Source organism: Lolium rigidum, chromosome 7 (genome assembly GCF_022539505.1).
Source record: "Lolium rigidum isolate FL_2022 chromosome 7, APGP_CSIRO_Lrig_0.1, whole genome shotgun sequence".
Classification (NCBI taxonomy): Eukaryota; Viridiplantae; Streptophyta; class Magnoliopsida; order Poales; family Poaceae; genus Lolium; species Lolium rigidum.
The window spans coordinates 48643144-48666123 of record NC_061514.1 but is presented as its reverse complement, the minus strand read 5'-3'; the positions used below and the strand labels follow the sequence as shown (position 1 = coordinate 48666123).

Sequence of the window (22980 nt, the reverse complement as noted above, 5' to 3'; positions counted from 1 at the left end):
TCATTTCGAAGTGTATTTATTATTTTAAACATATGGTTGGACTTCATAATTTATGCACGCTAACAAAAAAAATCATCCAGAATCCATACTGAGAATTTTCGATTGGACTACTTCTGGGCGACCTTGTTGCCGCGTCTCTTCTCTAGAAGGGACCAACTTGCCAAGACATGCTTGAAGCCTTGGCTCTCCACGACGGCGTCGGTTACTTCCGTCGACGACGATATGAACTCCAAGCAGGCGTTCTTGAGGTTCTCGCAGTCGTGCTGATTCGCCAGCACGTACGTCGTGGTGACGGTCTCCACGTCGATGCTTTTGCAGAGCCTGTCTTCGCACATGAGTTTGAGCCTGTTCATCCCGTAGCGATCAGCGGCGACCAACAGATGCTGCATCGCGGCGGAGCTGCGATCTTCTTCGCCGCCGTCGCTGCACGGGGGCAGCGAGTCCGTGTAGATGAAGTGAAGGAGCAACTCGAAGATGTCGGGCTCCACGTCCACGACCTCTACACTCCGCGTATCCTTCTCCATCATCGGGCCAAAGAGCATCGCTTGGAAGACGGGCGACCGTGCGGCGAGGATGGTCCTGTGCGCGTCGAACGCCCGGCCTCCCACGCGGAATGTGACGTCCACCTCTGTCCCGTCCGTGAGCGCGCGGGCGAGGTGCCCCCTGGAAGCTCCACAGGCGGAACCACAACGAGGTCTTTCCTGAGCTCCGTACGCGGCGGTTTGATCATGGTGAGGACGGTAGCCATCATCGTCGAGGAGGGAGGATGATCCCAACAGCCTCGATTTCTCGACAAACTTGGGGAATCCCCAGTCAGGATGTACCCTAGAAAACTCGTGCTCTTGCCGGCCCTTGTCCGTTACCTGCACTTTGCCCTGTTTCTCCAGCATGGTCAAGGTGAACTTTGCCCGGACGTGATTCGCCTGGCCGAGGTAGCACAGGTAGACCGACGCGTTGCCAGCGTAGTGCTCCGTGGCTCCGTCCGGGTAGAACCGGATGCACCAGTCGTCGCCGCCGGCGCTGAAGTTGCTCGAGCTCACATACTTTCCGACGCCCATGCCTTCGAGCAGCGGGTAGCTGGCCACCTCGAAGTTGTGCGTCGCCGTGACGCTCCCCGTGATACATCTCGAAGTGGTCTCCGGCACTACCATGCTCTCGCCGTGATCGTTATCTGCGGAGGTCCAGTCGTGAGCCATGTCAATGATGACTCTCCTTCGCAAGTCAAGGGGTTATCTTACCATAACATGGTCGGCCTTTATTTTATCCCTGAATCGTTGGTGTAATTAACCTTCCATGCCCGAAGCCGTAGCCTTCCGTAATTGCGTAGCCTCGCTGTTCCCTTCGGCGATAGAGTTCTAATTTGCTAGGATTGATTGGTTGCTTCCTGTAATACTCCTCATAGGAAAAGCCATAATCGCTGAAACATAATACAGGCTGCATTTTATTGGGTTTACTATGAAACTGCAGCTCCATGTGGAGGGTGAGCAGTGACGCGTGTACAACACCCGGATTTACTTGAAGTACAGTTCAACGAGCTTCTTCAAGGTCTGGGTCACGCTTGTGAACGGGTCGAATGCAACTGAGGACTTCAGCTTCAGGTCCGGGAACTGATTCGTCAGTGCCTCGTTCATCCCGGGCATTGACATCATCTGTGCAAGCTGGTCCGATGAGACTTCGCAATCCTGCGGTGTGTCCTTGATTTTGCTCGGATCATAGCCGAAGTTAGCAGCGTAGGACTTGTATTTCTCGATGAACTCTGGTCCAGGGTTAGGTGTTCTTGAGTATATCTGATTCAGTGGCAGAAATCTGAGTTAATTCTCATGATATTTTAGAACAGTAGTGCATCAGATATAGTAAGATAATTTTACCAACATAAAGTATATTCTACATACTACCTAGTGTTCAGCTCTGTTAATAAACTCCTTTCGTTCAGTTAAAACATAACTCAACTATTCAAACAATTTGTTTGCAGATTATAACCATGCATGTGGAAGACGGCTAGCTATGAGGACTGTAGTCATTCCATACCTGAATAAAGCTTGCATCCTTAGCTCCAGACACAACAGCGTAATTGTCATAATCAGTTGCAATGACATCATAGGGCAACTTGGGTATGAAGGGGAGTGTGGGAAAGCGGAGAAAGCATTTGCTGCGGATCATCTCCTCCCTCTCGAGGTCTGTCTCGGCACTAGCCATGTCCTCTTCAGACAGGCATTGCACCCTCCCCCGGATACCGGTGATGTATCCATCTGGTGAACCATGGACACAGAATGTCTCCACTTGGATTGCGCGCGACTTCTCGTCAAATGTATACACTCCCTGCAGACAAGATCTTGCTTAGTATGTATTGAGTTCGATGCAAAGATGCCAAATACAGTATGTTTTCAGACATAATACAGACTGTCTTTCTAAAACAACCAAGAAAAAAAATCAGATTATTCAGTACGATGCTGCTCTCATTACAATACCTGAGTACAGTGGCAGTCTTCTTGTCCCTGCCCAGCAAACCCACGTTTCAGCGACGCTACCTCAAACCACCTACCCGAGTATCGAGCCGGATCAAAGTTCTTGGCAGTCATGCCCTTCATCATCATCATGCCAGAGCCACCATCATCCGAAGGGCCGTCGAATTTCAGAGGAACGGCACCCTTGTCGATGGCCGCCACCACTGCAACCTGGCACAGGCTCGGCTGGGCAAAGGTGTCTGCAGGAATAGCCTGGTCAACAAGGAGAGTGCATCTCTGAATATGGTAGCATAGGCAGCTGTGCTCTCTGAATTTTCTTTCCGGATCGGTGTGCGTCCATCTGATGATGGTAAGTTGGTGTGCATTGGTACCTGACTAGGTGGAGCGACGAGCACAAGAGAAGCAGCGAGGCATGACAGCAAGTGCTTGGATATCGCAGTGTTTCTGGGAGGCACTTTCTCTTCCATGGAGCATCTCAAATTCATGCGTGCAGCAGTGCCACATTTCCTCCTGCCAAGAAGAAGCATCGGAAAGGAAACATACAGGTTATTAAGAACCAAAATTCGAGAGTCCGAGACTAATTCCTTGCCTCTTTGTATGCAAAAACATTTGCTGAATATGGAGCTTGTGTCATTTACACAATGTTGGCAACACCAATCCAAATCCCCAAACCCGGCAAAACCAGGACATACTATATTGCAGTAAATGCAATCGCAGCCGGATCTAGTCGCAGGGGCTCAACAATTTTACGAAGAGAAATAGTACGAATCCGTATTGCTGCTACCCATGGTCTGTACAGTAGTAGTACCTGGATGAGCACGAAGGTCGTGTGGCAGGGGACGGGGAGAAAGGGGAGCCGAGCAGCGGCAGGGCCATGGCTCCGGGTGTCGTCGGCATCGGCTCCTCGGCGCTGTGGACGAGTGGAGACGTCTTGTTGGGTTTCCCTTCCCGGTCCGGTGGATCCCCCCATGACCATGACCATGATGCGGGTGGCCGTGGCGGCTTCCTCACAGGAGACGGTGACGAGCAGAGTCGCATCCGGTGCCACCCAATAGGCGCCCGCCACGTCCATAACTGGCCCAGTTGGCCCATCAAGTGTTTTTTCTCTCGAAGAAACCCAGTGGCCCATGTAGCTAGCTGGACCTCCTCCACATGGCTTCGGCGTGGGCTAGTTTCGTTCGGGATTTTTTCACTGGGCTTTAAGGAAAGCAAAGCCCTGAACCTTACTTGGCCATCTCAAATCCCACGAGGTCAGCCATGGCGTCGGCGGAGGAGACCGCGCCGCCGGCGACGGAAGCTGCCGCTTCCTTCCGCCTCACCTCGTCTCGCTCTACGCCGTGGCCCCGCGACCGATCCGCTCCGATCCGTTGGGTAAGCGCATCCTCCTCCGACCCTTTTAATTTCTGGGTCTCGTTTGGTTTACCGACTCAATGGCGGTGGCCTGGAGGCGAGGAGGCTGCTCTAGCCTTCAGGTTGCTTAGGCTTTGCCAGTGTCAGCCTGCGGTTCCTCTGCCAGAATCCCAAGGTTGCTTGCGAGTGCGTCTGCTAGTTAACTGCCGTTCTCATCATTCTTATGGTAACACTGACAACACCGGAATGCCAACAACGCATGGTGTTTTAGACTCCCTGTAGCATTTCCTACTGGTATCGCACGGCATTGTTCTGTCAAATCTCATAAGTGCACCTCGCTGCTCAAAACAAAAGGGAATTGGGTCGTTACTGCTATAAGCTGCTGATTCACGGCACCTGCTTATCACACACTCATTGTGAGTAGTGCAAATGCAACTTCTTCTGGAGAATAAAACATTTCCGTGTCATTTGTGCTCCGTGGAACAATAAGGGAAGAAAATGCACCAAAAGGGATAAGCAATCGAATTTGCATTCAGCTTCTGCTCGTTAATTGTGTGTTTATTACTTCTGCTCGCTCGTTGTGTTTTATGCATTCTTGCGACGTTCTATCCGTCAATCTCATAAGTTCACCTATCTTCTCAAAACACAAACTAACTAGCTTTTACATTCACATTTAAGAACCACCGTCGGTTTTAGGGTTTGTAAACAAACTTAGGCCTTTCTGCTCCAAAAAAAAACTGGGGTGTTTTGGCCTTTTTGGAGAAAAGAATGTAGAGAATCCTCAACTTTTGCTTTAAAAAAAGCAGAGGAAAAAAAAGCAAAGAGACATGTGGTGTGATATTAAGGTCATCAGCAAAGCTGGAAAGGGCCAGAAACGGAACAAATGCTGCACTATCCAGTGTACTGCACGTAAAGGTGATGGGTCTGAGCAATAATTCGCATCTTATCAAGCACTCGGATAGAAACGTGATGCCTTTGTTTGGTAAACTTCAGTATCAGCTCACTGTTGCCCTATTACTTCAGCATCAGCTCACTGTTGCCCCTTGCCTATCAGTTTATTTCCTCTTTGTGCACAAAAGAACATATGCTACACCTACAAGAAGCGAGAAAGCGAGAAAGAATAGGTATGCATTGCTTGACCTCAGAAAAACAGAATATGTGGGCCATGAAATGCCTAGCCTCCCTCTCAACCATTGCCAGTTCCTGACTTTTCCTGCCCTGGAGTGTTTGCACCAACATAGCATCATCAAAGCATCAGCTCACTGCTTGCGTAAGAAAATGTATCAGCTCACTGTCGGATGATGGATTACCCCATTCCCGTTGGTCAAGGGCAATTTCAAGCAACCAACTAAGGCACAGCGTCAGAACTCCACAAGTAGCAGCAAGTTTGACATAGTAGTTATAGGGCCTTCTTTTTTTTAGTCCTGGATGTTTATGTTGTAAGACCGGATTTGTTTCCACTATGCTTTATGTCTGTTAAGTACTGTAAGTTGGCGTTCCCAACATACCTTGTTCATGGCCTTTCTTGGGGCTTTATTATTTATTTGTAAAGACGGGTGAATACCTTCTTTCAAATGAATAAATAAATAAACAGAGACCGGTCAATATCAGTGGCATATGTTGCAGCCTGCAACTGCATCTAATATTCATAAATTCTTACTGCATACTGGTCTCTATTAAAAGTCATATGTGAGGTCTTAACCTATTTCACTAATGGTTATTTAACAAACGTCTCTATGTAATATCACATGATATTATTTAAAAATCCTATTTGACTTTTATACGAAACAAATATGATTTTTCAGATGAAACAAATATGTTAATATTTTTCAGATGAAACAAATATGTTAATATGAAGGTATGATATATTACCATGCGTGGCTTTTGAGATTCATCTATAATGAGGTGTCCAAAACGTCTCTTTCTTAGCAGTTAGACCCGTCACAAAAACTACCCTTGACCATTTACATCATGTGCTATAATAACAAAAATGGATTTCTGCAGTAACTTTATCATTTTCGTACGGTTACTTGTTTTATAATTTTCGCACAGGTCACAAACAGCCATACTTAATAACGAAAAATGCATGAGTAAGTTTCTATCCAATTATCCAATACCTATATGTGTGCATTTGTGCTTAATCAATTTGTCAGAAAACAAAGTTCAGATGTATCCAGATGTAAAAGTGTGCACTAAGGTTTATGTAGTAGTGATGCCCGAGATTTGAAGCCAACTCTTTGCTTGCTCTCCCAGTTTGGCATCTATAAATGTGAAGCTGCTTACATCTATAAATATCGCCTCCCAGTTATCTCTAGTCCTCCACACCCTCCCCCCTCTAACATCAACCCGTGCAGGGATTTCTCATTTGCATCTTATTGAGTTTTCACAACCTTTCTTCTAGCTACTCTGGTAGCAACACTTTGCAGTGCAAAGTGGCCCGACCTCCTGCCCTCCTCCGGTAATTATTCATGAGAGTATTATCACTGAATGCTGCCTCCGGTAAAAATTCAGTAGCAAAGTGATTGCTTCCATCCTTAATACTACTCGTGTTATGTGAAACTGTTTGTACATATTTCTGTGCAAGCGACACTTTTTTTGTTTGATTGCCTACAGAACCAGCGCGAAAGCCTGGCACTGATATCGATAGACCAGTCTGATAGATGGAGACGGTCGGCATCCCCGCGGCGAGCTGGGTGGTGGGCAAGGCACTGCGCCCACTGTCTGGTGGTTTGCTGGAAGCATGGGGTGCCAGCTCCATGCTAGGCTCGAACATGGAGGTCCTGAAGATGTGGCTGCTATATGCCCAGGCGATGCTGAATAACGTCCGGGGCAGGGAGATCCACAACCCTGCTCTGACGGAGCTGCTAGACAAGCTGCGGCAGCTCGCATACAGGGCTGAGGTTGTGCTAGATGAGCTCAACTACTTCCGCATCCAGGATGAGCTTGATGGCACCTACCATGCCGCGAATGCTGCAGGGCTGCAGGCTATGTCCAAGACCTCGTCCTCAACGCTCGCCATACGGCCAGATCTTTCGTGAATAAGGTCAAGCTACCAGCATGCTCACGTGCTGCCACACAAGATGGTTTCAGGCAAGGATGCTTTGCTCGCATTTGCTCGTGTGGCAGGTGTGAGATCTGCTCCTTACCACCGTCACCCGCAAGCCAGGTTGGCCAGGAGGTTGACAAAGGATGCGTGCCAAAGATTGCCTCCGGCGCTTGTAACGCTGCCCGTACTGCCGGTAAACGCTTTACATGCTATTCTTTTCCATCCGTTCACGATGATGATCCTAACACTAGCAGAACTAGACAACGATTTCTCGTTGGTGGCCGGCAGTCCTCCGAGGCACTAGAGAGGAATCATGATGCACAATCACCTAGGTTAAAATTTGATAGAGTTGAAATGTCTACAAAATTAAGTGACATCGTAGAACAGTTGAAGCCCATATGTGCTATGGTCTCCACCATTCTTAATCTTGAGCTACTTGCCTCCAGCCATACCCCTAGTAAGAAAACCGCTACGAACAGAGCCCAAACCACCCCAGAAATCATAGAGCCTAAGTTATATGGGAGGTATAGCCAAAAAAATATTGTTGTAATGAAATTGTTAATGGTGAATGTTTTGCACTTACCGTGCTTCCTGTTGTTGGCCCAGGTGGTATTGGCAAGAGAACATTCATACAACACATATATGATCAGATGAAGAGCCATTTCCAGATTCCCATCTGGGTATGTGTCTCTCTCGATTTTAATGCAAGTAGGTTGGCAAAGGAAATTGAGAAAAGGATCCCTGGAGTTGATAATGAAAACAGTAATTGCAGTGATGAAGAGCTTATCAAGCAAAGAATCAAAGGGAAGAGGGTTTTACTTGTTTTAGATGATGTGTGGACACATGATGAGAACGACTAGACAAAACTATTAGCTCCATTTAAAAAAGAGGGGGCAAAAGGTAACATGGTTATAGTCACGACTCGAATACCCGAGGTAGCAAACAAGGTTAAGACAACTAAGTTCTCACTAGAATTGGAGCGACTATCTCCTAAAGATATTATGGCTTTCTTTGAAGAATGTGTATTTGGTGACCAGAAACCATGGGTTGACCATCCAGGATTAGCTGAAGTTGGGAACAAAATAGTGGAGAAGCTGAAGGGTTCTCCTCTTGCAGCAAAAACTGTGGGTAGATTACTAAGAAACAAACTTACAGTGAACCACTGGATAACTATTCTGGAAAGTAAAGAATGGGAGTCACAAACCAACGACAATGATATTATGCCTGCTTTAAAGCTCAGCTATGATTATCTTCCTTTCCATCTACAAAAATGTTTTTCATATTGTGCTTTGTTTCCTGAAGATTACGAATTTGGTAGCGAAGAGCTGGTTCACTTGTGGATTGGACTAGATATTTTACATTCATGTGATATGAGCACAAAAAGAATTGAAGATGTTGGACTTTTCTTTTTAAATGAATTGGTTAATCATGTATTTTTTAAAACAAATTAAAATCAGGATGGAACCCATTATTATGTTATCCATGACCTATTGCACGAGTTGGCAGGCCAGGTTTCATCGTATGAGATCTTAGCATATGTAGCTCTAACGTGAAGCGCATACAAATACCCCCCACGGTGCGTTACTTGTCTATCATCGTGGATAACACAGATGCTAAGAATAGATTTTCTTTTGAAGATTACAATGAGAATTTGAGTGCGCTAGGAAGAAGACTGATAGTTGAGAACCTACATACTTTAATGTTGTTTGGAGATTACCATGGAAGCTTTGCCAAAACTTTTAGTGGTTTGCTTAGGGAGGCTAAAGCAATTCGCGTCATTTTCTTGTCCGGAGCGTCATACTCATACAATGTGGATGATATATTCCCCAACTTCGCAAAACTTGTCCATCTTCGCTACCTAAGGATCCAGGTAACAACGTTTCTCCACACCGTGTACTTACCAAGTGTGTTATACAGATTGTATCATTTAGAGGTTATTGATCTAGGCAACATCAATAATTGTGTTATTTCAACTCGACATATGAGCAACCTTGTAAAAATGCGTCACTTTCTTGTGCGATACAGCGTGCTTCATTCTGACATTTCCAGGGTCGGAAAGCTAAAATTCATCCAGGAAATAAAGAATTTAGGGTGGGAAAGGAGAGTGACGGTTTTGAACTAAGTCAACTCGGGCAACTGAAAGAGCTTGGAGGATCACTAGAACTTCGTAATCTTGAAAAGGTGCCAACAAAAGACGAAGCAAATGAGTTAAAACTAGTACACAAGAACCACCTAAAAGAACTCACGCTAGAATGGAATGATAGACGTCCTAATAAGGATTCTGTACAAGAAGAAAGTATCCTTGAAAGTCTTGTACCACATGGCAATCTTAAAGAGCTACGGATATACTGGCATGGGGGCACTAGTTGTCCATCCTGGCTATGTGATGATCTCTCACTTAAATATTTGGAACATCTTTGTCTGCATGGCGTATGTCGGAAGAATCTTCCGCCTCTAGGGGAGATGCGGATGGTTAATGAGCGTGGTGAAGAGTATCAGAGTTGTAGTATCTCAAGGTTTCCTAATTTGAAAAGGCTGCAACTAAGTGTTATATCTTGTTTAACAAAATGGGTTGGGAATAGCGCTTGTCCTTTTTTCTCCCACTTGGAAGTGCTCATCGTGAGAGCTTGTTCTGAACTGACGGAGTTACCGTTTTCACATCCTACTTGTTGTCAAGCACAACAAGAGGAGAAAATGGCTTGGTTTCCTAAACTATGGGAGCTTGTTATTGAAAACTGCCCAAAACTAGCGTTCTTGCCTCCTATCCCTTGGAGGATTGATGCTCAGTGCTCTGCTAAGATAGAAAGAGCGGGATCAGGCTTTGAGCAGCTCATTTATGAAACAAAATTGCGAGGACTGGTGGATGTTAAGGGAAAAGATGGTCTCGGTGATGTGTTGTGGAATGGGTTGAATTTCTCGAGTCTAACTGATGTAGAATATTTGTGTATGGATAGATGCCCTCTCCCGCCGTTGGATCACATGTGAGTGCTAACTTGTCTGAAAAGGATCATGATGCGTTGTCCTAGTAGCATCTTGCCGGGGTTTCAAGGTATGGATCATGGCATGTACAGGTTTCCATGTGAAGACTTCCATATCACTAGTTGTGATGCTAGTGGGGAAGAATTGACGCTGCTACTCTCGTTCTTTCCGGAGATCTCAAAGTTGATTATGAGTAGATGTTAGAATATAACTGGGTTGGGTGTGGCAGAGAATGCAGAAACTGCTTCGGAAAAGCAGCAGCAGACAAGAGGAGATAAAGAAGAAATAATAACAGCGGCAGCATCACAAGGGCTGCTGCTCTTGCCTCCCAAGATACAACACTTGCTAATTGCTTCTTGTTTCTGCAATCCACCGAACGACGACCACATAGAAGGAGGTGGGCTACAACGTCTCTCCCTCCGCCAGTTGCATATATCAGGTTGCGCTGAGTTCTTCTCCTCCATTTCGCCCTCCTCTTTTCCCCCTTTCCCTACTTTCCTACAAAGCCTCTCCCTAGATGGGGGCGTTAAGCACATGGAGACGCTGCACACCATCTCAAACCTCACCTCTCTCACCGAATTAAGAATGGGAATACTTGGGGAGTCAAGAGCCGTTGGCTTGTGGCCTCTCGTCGCCCATGGCTGCCTCACAAGATTGACCCTCTATACTACCTCCAATTTCTTCGCCGGTCCCGACCCCTCACAGCCGCATGACACCGAGGTGTTTTCCTGTTCCTCCAAGCTCTTGGATCTGACCACGGGAAGCGACACAGGAGTGCTTGCCGCGCCGATCTGCAGCCTCCTCTCTTCCACCCTCACCAGACTGCATCTCAGATTCGATGACGAGGTGGAGCACTTGACAAAGGAGCAATAGGAGGCCCTTCAACTCCTAACCTCTCTCCAGGAGCTCATGTTTTGGGATGGAAAAAGCTGCAGCGCCTCCCTGCAGGGCTACACAAGCTTCTCAACCTCAAGGTATTAAGGATCAACGACTGTGGTTCCCTCAAGGCGCTGCCCAACAGCCTCCCTAGTTCTCTGGAAATATTGAAGATCTCCTACTGTCAAGCCATCAAGTCACTGCCCAAGGATGGCCTTCCAAATTCAATGCTAGAATTAGATGTCCATGACCGCAACAACGAGGAGCTAAAAAGGGAGTGCCTCAAGCTAATAGGAACCATTCCGACTGTGAAAACCTAACCAATCCAAGGTATGTAACAAGCGAACACTTTCCCTCTCTGTAGTCATCCCCAGTTCCTTCCCCTCCTTTTTTCATTTCCTAACTTTGTAAGCGTCAAAATCATTCTTTTTTGGTTTGCTTTGTGCATTGTACTCACTGTTTTTCATCTAAATAACTCGCTTGTTTTGATCTACCGTGCAGGTTTCTCCTTGGATTTGTATATTCCTGTAGCCTCCTAGAATGCTCTCTATGGAATCGGGGTTTCCGGGTGCCGGCTGCAAGCGTGACAGTCTCAGTTTTTATCTTCCATCCTGCACATAAAACTGGTTAGTACATGTATACAATTAATTAAGTACTGCCCTAGTTCCCATACAGTCCACAATTTTTTTTATTAAGTTTCTTTTTATCTGCATGTTATTGTTTTAATTACCTGGTGCACTTTTCCCTGTATGTGTCATTATTTAATTATTGAGATTTTTTTGTTGAAACAAGTTCATGTGTTGTTATGGACTGATGTGTATCGGAGTTCAGTTTGAATAAACATGTCCATGTTTTACTTTGAACTCATCCGTAACTCCCACCATTAAACTCTTTTTTTCCTTGTTCACACGCAAATAATTCTTTTCCAAGTTGGTTTATGTTGTTATTGCGAAATTCTGAACAATGTGTGTTTTGATATTGTGCAGGCTTGGCCATAGAGTTGTAAAATCTCCTATCTTTGTGGAATACTCTGCATTCGCACACTGTTCCAACATCATAGCCTTCAGCGTCATCTCTTCCCGAGAATAAATTGACAATGTGGTACGTGTATGTAAGGTCATTGCATGCTCTTCATAGATCATTGCACTGTTCGAGTTGGTTTCATTGTTTGACGTTCCAAACTTTTATTCTAACTATGCTTTCCTGGTTCTTCATAGATATATGGCATGTGGTACAACTTTGGAAATCAAGAATGCAATAGGAACATGGCTACTAGTTGTGCTTTCGTGGGAAGGTTAGTAAACGCCACTGACGTTATTGATTGCTTTCTCTATGATAGATTGTATTCAATGTGCGATTGTCCAAATCTTGTTGCCTCACAAGAGCTAGGTTAGAGAACTTGCTACTATCTTGATAAGTTGGTAGTCTAGCTTTTTGAGCATGCTTATAATCTCTATATTCATTGCCACAATAAATTAAATAAGAGAGTGTCCGGTCGATACATATAGCTGCAAAGGTAAATAATACTAGTTGCTAAGTTATTGATGAACATTGACCGAGAAAAAGGGCTGGAGCTTGCTAATTTTTATTCATAAAACCACCAAGTCAAGTATGGTATGTTGATTTTATTCTCTGGTTGATTCGGAATTTTTCCAGTCCCACCAAATCCAAAATCAGAATAGATTTCATGAGCCTTGAATATTGCTATCTGACTATTTAGTGCGTATTGTTAAGTTTGATGTTCCTCTAGTCAGAAGTTTTTTGAAGCCAGTCATTCCCTTTGCATAACTTATTTATTTCTAACCTCTTCTACACTTGACATTGCATACCTTGATCAGGATATCATATATCTGCTAGTGTACATATCCAATTCCAATAAATTAAACCATTTCTTCCATGTGTTCACACCATGCCTACCTATATATAGCGAATCTCTCGCTATTCCATGGTAGTTTATTATGCACACTCATCAAAGTTCGAGAAGACTCGAAGGTGATTTGTTGTCATCGTCATCAACCTTGCAAATTTCATTATCAGGATAACCCATATTCGTCAGCATTCACGCCTCTCACACAAAAAAAAGAACAGAAAAAGGAAACCACAAAGAAAAGGGCTAGCATACGGAAGATCAGAATGATCATCCTCAAGCAGGAGGAAATTGTCAACATCGCTTCCATATTCATGTGCAGAATAGCTAATTGAACTACTACCTACGCAATAATGTTAACAAAAATATCTCCAGCGTCCTGAGAACACCTTTCATTGCATAGGCCTCTCAGTCAATTCTCTGGCATGAGTTCATTCTCTCCCATATACTCTGGACAGTATTCTTCCAATGACTGGCATTTTAAAACTTCTTTGTATTGGAGGGGAACTCTTATTTAGCTTTACAATCTAGATTTCAGATTTGCTCATTCTTTCAATTACCCTACCAAGCTCCAGATAAGCTTTCCACAAATATGAAGTAGATAGGAAGCACCTTGGCCATTGGCCTGTGAGAATTATCATGTGATGAGAGTAATTCTGGATCATGACAAGGTAATTTCACTAGATACCTTCTCTTGGAAGGTTTACAAGGGAATAACATTGTTGGCTGCTCCTGTTTTCCTTTGTTCATGGCATTGAAGTTGAGCAACCTAGTGACATAGTGTTAAAAAACTTTGGAGCTATACTGTTGATGCTGCTCACTCTCATAAAATAAAGAACATTCTTACAACCTCCTGGCAATGAATAAAGTTGGTATTTATGCTTGTGCTCAATTGCTAGATGCTACTTTGATGAGTTTGTGGCAAGTCTCTCGACCAAAGTCTATGTGGTGTCAGTAAGTGTTTGCACACAGGACACTTGTTTGCAATCTACCTATGCTAAGCTTTCAGGTTTACAAAGCGTATAGACAATTTGAATCGGGAGACCCTGTCACCTATTGTAGTTTCAGAACTTTCCCTCTCCAGAGATGAATCGGCATGAAAGCAGTTTGACATGGATTGTACCTTGTATTTTTCTTTGTAGCCACTTTTCTTACTAAGAATGTATAATGAAGAGAGAATGGGTTGGTCCCACTCCCCCCCCTTCTCTGTACTAATTTTTGCATGAATGGTACTAAGACATCGCAATTATTATCATTTAGTCTTCTCAATGTAGACATCAGTAAGAAAATCTTTACAACATACTCATATCTTGACCTGCCCTTGGATGCAGAGTGATTACTTGCTAAAGCATAAATAAAGATCCTTTATTTGTTTGCTGCAAAATTCAGACTTTGTTGGTTGCCTTTTGATATCCACTTGAAAAGGTTGACTATCCCAGTATTGCGGCGTAGACAGTCTGCTTCAAGTTAATGCATGCAAGAGAGATTTGTATCTAGGCTTCTCTGAAGTAACATCGATGAAAATTGTTCCTCCTACATCATCTTGCTTTTCAGACACCATGCATCAGAGATAAGACAACAGAGACAGAGACCGCTTTTGGTGAGGTGATTCAGGATTCCCACTAGATGGTTGACTGTTGATGAACGGACTTGTTTGAGATCTCCAGTGCCATTAAGCAAGCGGTCGTGCTGAACTTGGCCTACTCAAACCAAACCGTGTATAACTACTCAGTTTCTTGTGCTAAATGGTAAGCACAAATTAAAGTCGATCATATCATGCCTCAGTAGCTTTTTTTTTTCCCAAGCACGGGCTGAGCGTGTCCTACTCAAAACAAGCCATGTATGGAGTATTAAACTACTCGGCAGTTTCTCGCGCTGCTACCAATGATAGTGTTGAGAGGCTGGGAGACTGCATTTGCACTTTTTTCCGTGCTAAAAAAAAATACTCCCCTCTGTAAGTAATTAGATTTGTTTAAAAACACCTTCGTCCGTTTGTGTCGGGCCGAATGGTCGAAATCAGCCATGCGTCTGTTTTGTCTAGGGGTGTCCAGCGGCCTGACCCATAAATTTTTTTCCATTAAAAAGCCAATATTTTACATAATTATAAAAATACATAAAAAACCTTAGTAAAATAAAAGGACCAACAAGGCATACTAAAACCTAGGTACGGACTACTTCTCGCTGACGAGGTCGATGAATCCCGGCATCCGCCATGGGAGCTCGTACACCGGCGGTGGAGGAGGAAGGGGAGCCTGCGGTGACTGCAGTAGGTTGTGGTGAAGGTGGCCATGGATCTCAGGCCGTAGAAGAACCAGGAGACGGCGCGCGTGTGGATACATGTCGGTGTGGCCGGAGGAGTTGTCGGCATCCCCTGCGCCAGCGATGACTCGCGAAGCTGGATGGCGAGGTCGTCCCACATCGAGCTCGCTATTGCCCATTGCGATGGCAATGGCCTCCTCCTCGCTATTGCCGGGCCGCAATCGCCGTGGTTGTTGTCTTCGCCTTGGACATGGCCGTCCGACTCGGCCTTGGCATTGTCAGCGCCGTTGTCCTCGGTGTCCTCATCCACGTCGCCGTCGGCGTACTCGTACTCACCCTCGTCGTCATCGACCTCCTCGTCCACAGCGAGCTCGCGGTTGAATTATTCGACGTCGCCGAGGTATCTCGTTCGGCGGTGCGGGTCGAACCCCCGCGTCCCGAACGAGATCTAGTTGTAGGGGTTGAGCGCGTACGTCGGATCTTCTCGCATGTCGGCCGGCAAGATGGTTGGGCGGCGGCGCACGTCGTCGCGGCGCTCTCGCCCCTCGCCTGGCATGGGAGGGACCGACACGCGCCTGGCGTTGAGGTACCAGCCTCCTCCCGGCAGGCTCGCATCCGGCCATGGCACCGGCCGGTTCTCCTCCCAGAGGCGGCATGCAAAACTGATGCAGACGTACCGCCCTACCCGCGGCTTATTGCCGGACCGCGAGTCGTTTGCCTCGTGGTCGTTCTTCATCTTGCAGTAAGGCCAACCCTTCCCCATGGCATCAGCCGGTAGATATGTCGGGATCTGGCAATGACGTGGTCGAGAAAATGGGCGCCGCCAACGGCCCTTAAAAAGGCTCGGACGCCACCCCGCCTTCAATGCCCTGCCATTGAAGCGGCTGCAACGCCGCCCATCAGTGCAAGCGCACGGAAGGCGAGACACGTCATTAGCGCGGCGCGGAAAGCTGCTATGCGCCTCCCATCAGTTATGCCACGCTGAAGACGAAGCATCAATGTCGCTGCTAAGCGGGCCCACGCGAGAACCGTGCGAACGCTCGCGCTGACCGCGTAGAGTCCCCCAGATGCATTCGCGGAGCATTTTTGGGCCACGTTTGCGTATGGATGAACAGGTCGGACACTATGCATGGGATCATTGGACTAGGTACAGACGCATTTTTCAACAACACGGCCGCAAACGGACGAATTATCGTTTGCGTCGCCCCGTTGGAGATGCCCTAACTTGTTGATTTGTTTCAAAACTTGTCAAATTATTTGCTTGCTTTGTTGAACTGTAACATTTATTTGTAAAATAAGCCAAATATTGGGAGAGAGTGGTGTTTTGGAACATGGGTGCATATGCTCCCTATATTTTAAAAAGCATCTTATGTACATTTTAAATTTCAAAAAAATTGAAACAAAAAATGTGTACGTACATCTTCACGTGCTACGCGCTCACAAGGTCTTTTCATAAAAAATCGACTTATCATGTGACGTGTGTAAAAAAGACAAAATTCAGTGCTAAAAATAATGTTTTTCACAAGATAAAGTTTCTCCATTTTACATAGACCACAAAAAATATTGGTTTTTCGTGAAACTTAGCGAATGCACGTACATTATGAAGATGTACATGTAGAATTTTTATCCAAATTTTTTGACATTTCGAAATATGTTTTTCTGGAAGAGGGAGCATCCGCACCCATCCGCACCCGGGAGCCGAATTGAATTTCCGAAAATATTTGGAAAATTTTGTCAAATTCGCCGAACTGTGAATTTATTTGTGAAACTAAGACAAAAATGCTGATCTCCGGGCGTCTACCTAGGAAGACGGCTAGAAGTTCGGCGCTCCCCACGCCAAAGCTTCGTCCAATCCGGCGCGTTTTATCGCCGGATTTGGCCGTGGGGAGCGCCAACGGGTGGAGGTGTTCTTATACCCCGCTTGATCCACGACGCGCGGACGAAAGGCGAAGCCAGCACAACTGTAAGAACACTTCCAGCCGTTGGATCTGGCGCTATTTAGCGCCGGATGGATGTAAATTTCGGTCTGAGGCGGCCCAGTTTCCTAGTGAGCACATGGGAATGCAGGCGAAACTCGAAATTCAAACAGAATATGCCGAAAATCGTTGAAACTTAGCCTAAAATTAGAGATAGTTAACATATATAGGCGAGTTTGTACATATACATGTCGAATTCTTCCTCTTCTTTTTCCTCCTCTTCCTCTTCTTCCTCTTCCTCTTCTTCCTCCTCTTCCTCTTCTTCTTCTTCCTCTTCTTCCTCACCCTCTTCCTCCTCTTCTTCCTCCTCTTCTTCCTCCTCTTCCTCTTCTTTCTCCTCTTCTTCCTCCTCTTCTTCTTCTTCCTCTTCTTCTTCTTCTTCCTCTTCCTCTTCTTCTTCTTCTTCTTCCGCAGCCATCAATTGGGAAAAGGTCCGCTTGATAGACTGGCATCAACGACACGTGCCCACGCAACTCTTCTCCTCTTAAGATCTCCAAAGGGCAAGAAATCCCTAATCTTCTTCCACATCTACCTTTGTCTTTCTTCTTTTCTTCTGCAACTGCTGCGTCGCCACCACCATTTCTCCAATCTTCCCCAGATCTAGACCATGGTGAAGAAGAAGAGCGCTACTGCCGCCGGCAGCTCTACGACCGGTGGCGCCGCCGTCAAATCTTCCTCTACTCTTCCAAAGAAGAGCTCTTCATATGCTCCTCCCTCAGCTCCGGCGCCGCCGGCGCCACTAGGCTCAATAGCCAAGCCAGGAGATTGGCTGGCATCCTCCATCACGAAACGTGATGAGAAGAGAGCTCGAAGCCTTGGATTAGTCTCCCCTGACGAGGGGAACGTGATACTTCCAGGTGCGATTTCTCGGCCCAATCCCCCTGCTGGTTTTACCGTGGTGTTCTTATCATTCCTACATCGGGGTCTTTCGCTTCCTGTCCATGAGTTTCTTCTTCGTCTCCTACGGACTTATGAAATCCAACTGTGGCAACTTACTCCCAACTCGATCCTTCACGTTGCTGTGTTTATCACTCTTTGTGAGGCATTTTTGGGCATTGAACCTCATTTTGGATTGTGGAAGAAAATCTTCTATGTTAAGAGGTACAGCAGTAGCAATGGGTCCTTCGTCATTGGAGGCGTGGGGTTCGTGGCTCGCTCGGAGGTTAACTATTTCAGTTTCCCGATGAGAGAATATGTGCAAGGATGGAGACTGAAATGGTTTTATGTCAAAGACTCTGTGACAACCGAGTCCCAGCTCCCTTGCTTTGCCGATGTTCTTGAGGCTAAGCCGAAGGATTCCTAGAAGAACATTCTTTCTCCTGACGAAAGGGTAGCTGCCGATGAATTATTCACTAAATTCCTCCGGATCAAAGAAGCCGATGGACAAACTATGATTGGTACAGAGGTAGCAGCGGTGTTCCTGAAGCGTCGGGTCCAGCCAGTCATGGCGAGAGTTCGACCAATGTGGTTGTATACGGGTCCAAAAGATGAAACCAGGATCAATGTCGTTGAACTGTCGGAAAAGGAGCTGCTCGATGAAGTCCGTCGTCTTACTCTCTTCAGTCAAGAGGACTCGATCCCATTGATATCCTCCTATACTCCTCTCGACGTCAATCATCCACTTTCAGAGGTAATTCTCTTCCTCGTACTCTTATTATGCTGCTTTTGCTTAGTCGACATATTTCCCAGTGTTCTTACTTGCACCTTTCTTCGGCAGGTTCCCGTAATTTCTGGCAACTTGCAAGATTCACCAAATGACAATTCTGAAGGAAGAGGCTCCTCAGTCCCCGTTGACTTCCGTACTACCGAATATGTAGACCCAGAACATGAATATGATGACCCGATAGATTCGAAAGCTGCCCATGTCAACCTTCCTTCCTCAGCCGATGATGCTTGCAACACAGAGGGATCAGTGCGTGATGATGACGTTGATCATGATGCCTTTATTGATGCAGCTGTGGAGGAGGCCCGGGCTTCACCTGCGAAGAGATCGACTGGCGGCTTTGCCGATGAAGACGACCTCTTTGACATGTAAGCATCTTTTTTCGTGAAGTCGCATAGTGTCCGTTTACTCCTTGCATTCCTTTCATAACTTTTTGTCAATTACAGTGATGAAGGTTTTGTCGAGCCGCCGGCTAAGAAGGCCAAATCCGGAGCTGTTCTGCCGGAGGTCGCTGCTTCTGAAGCGTCAGTTCCTAAAGCAGCTCCCGCTGCCCAAGTATCAACAACCTCCTCCCTTTCCAAAGGGAAAGATGCTCCCTCAACTGCCGCCACCAAGACTCCTCCTTCTGTAAGTCCCTTTTGATTGCAACACGAGTTTTTCTGGTGTGTACCTTGCTTAATCTTCTCTTTTTTTTCTTAGGACCTGCGAGGAGTTATCTCCTCTTTCGAGGCCTTCGCTTCCCAATTCACTTCTCTGGAGGCAGAGAAGGTTCGGCTGCAGAAGGAGATCAAATCTTCTTCCTCAAAGTTGGATGGTGCGGTCAAGATAGCTGCCGAGGCCCGCCAAGAAGTTGACTCCCTGAAGGAGGAGCTAGGCAAGCTAAAGGAAAAGTTGAAGGAGGAAGAGGCGACCAGGCTGGCTGCCGAAGCTTGGGCGGCTGAGAAGGATGAACTCCTTCGTCAGTCTTCCTTGGCTTTACTTGGTAATCTCCTTTGTGCTCCTCTGTCGATTATCACACTTGTGGGTTCGGCCTTTGACCAATGATCTTTCTCATTTTTCTCCTGCAGAAGCCGCCAACATTCCTGTCGACGCCTTGGACAAAATTCCAAACAACTCTCTGGCCAACGGCCTGTCGATGACTCTTGCCTCCCATCAGCTCATGCGGGAGCTTCTTAAGAAGGGAAAGGGTGCCATGGCGCGGATACACTCGATGATCTTCCCCAAAATCAGTCAAGATAAAACTCTGGGGGAGTTGATCGACGCCTTCGCGGTTGACACCAAGGAGGTTATCGAGGTATTCAAACGTACTTCGCGTACCTATGGTGCCGTCTTTGCCTTCCAGCTTATGATGGGTCACGGCTTTAAGGCCGATATTGAAGAAATGTCCAAGGAACTGCCGAAGGAGGAGGATGGGCGGTTTGTTGATTTGAGCACTTTTAAGGCGTCAGCTGTTAGATGTGCACGCCAGCTCCTCGAGTTGGTTTCATCAAGGAAGGCATCGACAGGCCCTAGTTTATCAACTCAGACCCAAGCCCTCTGATTTTTGTAGCAGACTTTTCTTTCGATTGGATGTGAAACATTGTCTTGCTTGGATAACCTTTGGTTGTAATAAACTTTTGTGCTAGCAATGTTGCTAGCACACTCTTTGTTATAATATTATCACTTGCATTCTCCCGATGGGAGTATCTTCCGATGCTGGTGTGAATCAGTCTGTCATGCTTGTTGGCGTTGTTTCTTGCAGGTGTTCCCCATGCCCGCATCTGTCGAAGATACTTCGGGTGCTCTTTCTGAAGATGATCGGGTCCAACGTATGAAGGATCGGATCACAAAGTTAGAGAAGGATCTGCGCAGCACCTACGCCTTGGCTGCCATCATCAAGAAGAAGGGCGAGATTGCGGCTGATGTGGAGCGTTACGCCCTTACTGAACTTCATAAAGCCACCGAAAGTTTGAACTGTAAGTTCTCTGACCCTTGCATTCATTGTTCTTCCGCCAAAACCATATTTGCCTGATCTTCCGTCAATTACCTTGCCAGTCATATCTTTGAATCGTGTTGAAGAGAACAAGCGGGTCCATGAGCGCGTACACGCATTAACCCAGTTGTCGTCAGCCGAAGAGATTTTTTGGCGGGAGCAGTCGAAAGCTTCGGATGTTGCACATTTTCAAGATCGGGTCCAACAGGTCCACCATTTCTTCGACAAATGCTACAAAGCCCTGAGGGTGGTTTGGAGGACAATGTTTCCTTTGAACAGAGTTCCCCCCACGCTTTTAACTCTGATGTCGGAGTTTGGGAATACCAAGAAGATTCGGGACTTGGTGCGAGCTCAAGTCTTTGCAGGGGCCAGGTTTACGCTTGCTCTTGTACTTGCGCGTTATCCTTCAGCGAGTTTACTATCTACTGCCAATGCAACTGGTGACTTGGAGACGCTGTATCCGAAGGTTTTGCTACCTGCCAATATGATTGTCGACAAGCTGGAGAAGGATTCGAAGGCACCTGAAGAAAAAGACACTCCGCAAGGGTGATGTCAGGAGTTAAGGTTGTTTGTATAAATGTTTTGACTACTTGATCCAAGTGTTAGGATCGTTTATTATTTGGTAGATACATGTATATGTATTTTTACCATGCTGATGCCGTTGGCAAATTTTGAAGGAGCAAATCTTAATTGCTCGTTTAGTCGTGTATGTATTTCGTTGGTCGGCAAATCTTTTGAGTGATCAGCTCATGTTGCGGGTTTTGCTAATCCCGTTGTATGCGCAACTTTGCCTTCAACCGATGTATGCTTCGACAGTCACTCCCGAATTATTCGAGTGTAATGACTGCCGGTGAACCCGTTGTTCCTTGATATTTCCGTAAGTAAAATATCGAACGTGGGTTGTGTTGATGTGTACTTCCGGACTCTTGCTATTTACGGCGCTCGTAGAGGCATCTATAGCAGAGGGAAGGGTTAATGTCCTTATTTATTTTGCATCCTGTAGCACTCGTAGAGGCATTTCTCGGAGCACGATCCTTTGCCGCGTACTGTGTTGGACCATCGTTTGCCAAGGTTTACAAACATGCGGTTTAGGTGCTCCGGTCAACTGCAAAGCTTTTCAAGGAATCAAAACTTAAGTTCTTATTAATAAAAACGCGGGACTAAAGGGCGAAAAAAGGGAAGCCCTGTTTGGAAAGGAAAATGAAACTAAACACTAGTAGATTGCTTAAGTATTGAAGGGGTTCTTCTCATCTTCTTGCTTGGTCACCGTATTGGTGTTTTTTGAAGCGTCGGCGACTTCGCCAGGGATCTGGGCAGCGATTGTCACTGCCTTGCTGCCTCCTATATCTTCTGCATCTTCAACTGCCGAAGCTTTTGCTGCCGAAGCTTGGGCTGCCGAAGTTTGTGCTGCCGGAGCTTCAACGGCGAGGTCGGCTGACTTCTTTGCTTCTTTAACGCGTTCTTCTTCCTTAATACTGCGTGACGAAGTCTTCGGCGGAAGGTCAGCAATTTCCTGGCACAGGCCAAACTTAGCAGCAATCCTCTGAAAGTCCCGATCACAATTGTCCGAGCGTGAGAAACTTCCATAGACTGTAATGTTTGTCCCGTTGTTCCCAGGCATTTTCAGCTTGAGGTATGCGTAGTGCGGTACAGCCATGAACTTGGCATAAGCCGGTCTCCCGAGTATAGCGTGATACTGTGACTCCCAGTTCACGACTTCGAACTCGATCTTTTCCTTCCTGAAATTGTCGGGTTTGCCGAAGACGACGTTCAGGTATGCTTTGCCAAGAGAGTACGCTGGTGAAGTAGGGAGGATCCCATGGAAGCGGGTGTCTGATTCTTCTAGCATTCTCATGGTGATCCCCATACTCTTGATTGTGTCAAGGAATATCAGATTGAGTCCACTTCCTCCGTCCATGAAGACTTTGCTCATCTTGAATCCTCCTATCTGCGCTTCGACCACTAGGGCAGCGTGTCCTGGTTTTGGTATAGTCATCGGGTGATCCGCTCGGCTGAACGTGATGTTCTAAGACGACCACTCAACATACTCAGGGATGTTCGCCATGATGCTTTCTGCCAGGTTGATTTCTCGAGTGAGCTTCTTCATTTCTCTCCTTGAAACGCCTATCCTGTGGATCATACTCATCTGCCCACGTGGTGGTGCAAATGCCTCGTTGGGTTGATGAGGTTGAGCTTGCTGGACCTGGTGTTGCGATGGGGGTGGTGGTGGTGGTGGTAACTGCTGCTGGCCTGCCTGCTGGATGAGTTTATGCATATCAATGAACTGCCGACAGTCCCTGAGTAGGTGGCTGGACTTTATTTTACCATCCTTGGAATCGGTATATGAATGCAGGTAGCAGGGAGCATTGATCTGCTCAGCGTAGGGTAGTTCGGGAGTTCTCTGTTGTCGTGGTTTATAGTTGTCACGGTTCCCAAAGTTGTTCCGATTACCATCATGTCGATCATCTCGCCTGTCGTCATACCGATCGTCCTGCCGATCAGAGTACCCTGCGGCTACCAGGTTGTT

The 22980-nt window shown here is 46.3% G+C and overlaps 2 protein-coding genes and 1 pseudogene across 2 annotated transcripts; 2 read left to right on the top strand and 1 right to left on the bottom strand.

The window, feature by feature from the left end:
• Positions 1 to 107: 107 nt before the first annotated feature.
• On the bottom strand, positions 108 to 3418 carry LOC124671299 (chloroplastic lipocalin-like). The gene is given in 8 exon segments (XM_047207689.1): positions 108 to 662; positions 665 to 754; positions 756 to 1029; positions 1516 to 1787; positions 2029 to 2319; positions 2469 to 2717; positions 2837 to 2975; positions 3274 to 3418. Coding segments are annotated over 8 exon segments (1959 nt in total). The 5' UTR covers positions 3363 to 3418.
• A 2689-nt stretch (positions 3419 to 6107) lies between these two features.
• On the top strand, positions 6108 to 8275 carry LOC124669190 (annotated as a pseudogene).
• Positions 8276 to 8901: 626 nt separating this feature from the next.
• LOC124671298 (disease resistance protein RGA2-like) lies at positions 8902 to 12001 on the top strand (the record flags this gene model as incomplete). Its single annotated transcript, XM_047207688.1, has 4 exons — positions 8902 to 11046; positions 11218 to 11342; positions 11703 to 11817; positions 11934 to 12001. A coding segment is annotated over one exon (945 nt), but the record flags the coding sequence as incomplete, so codon positions are not given.
• Between the last annotated feature and the right edge of the window lie 10979 nt (positions 12002 to 22980).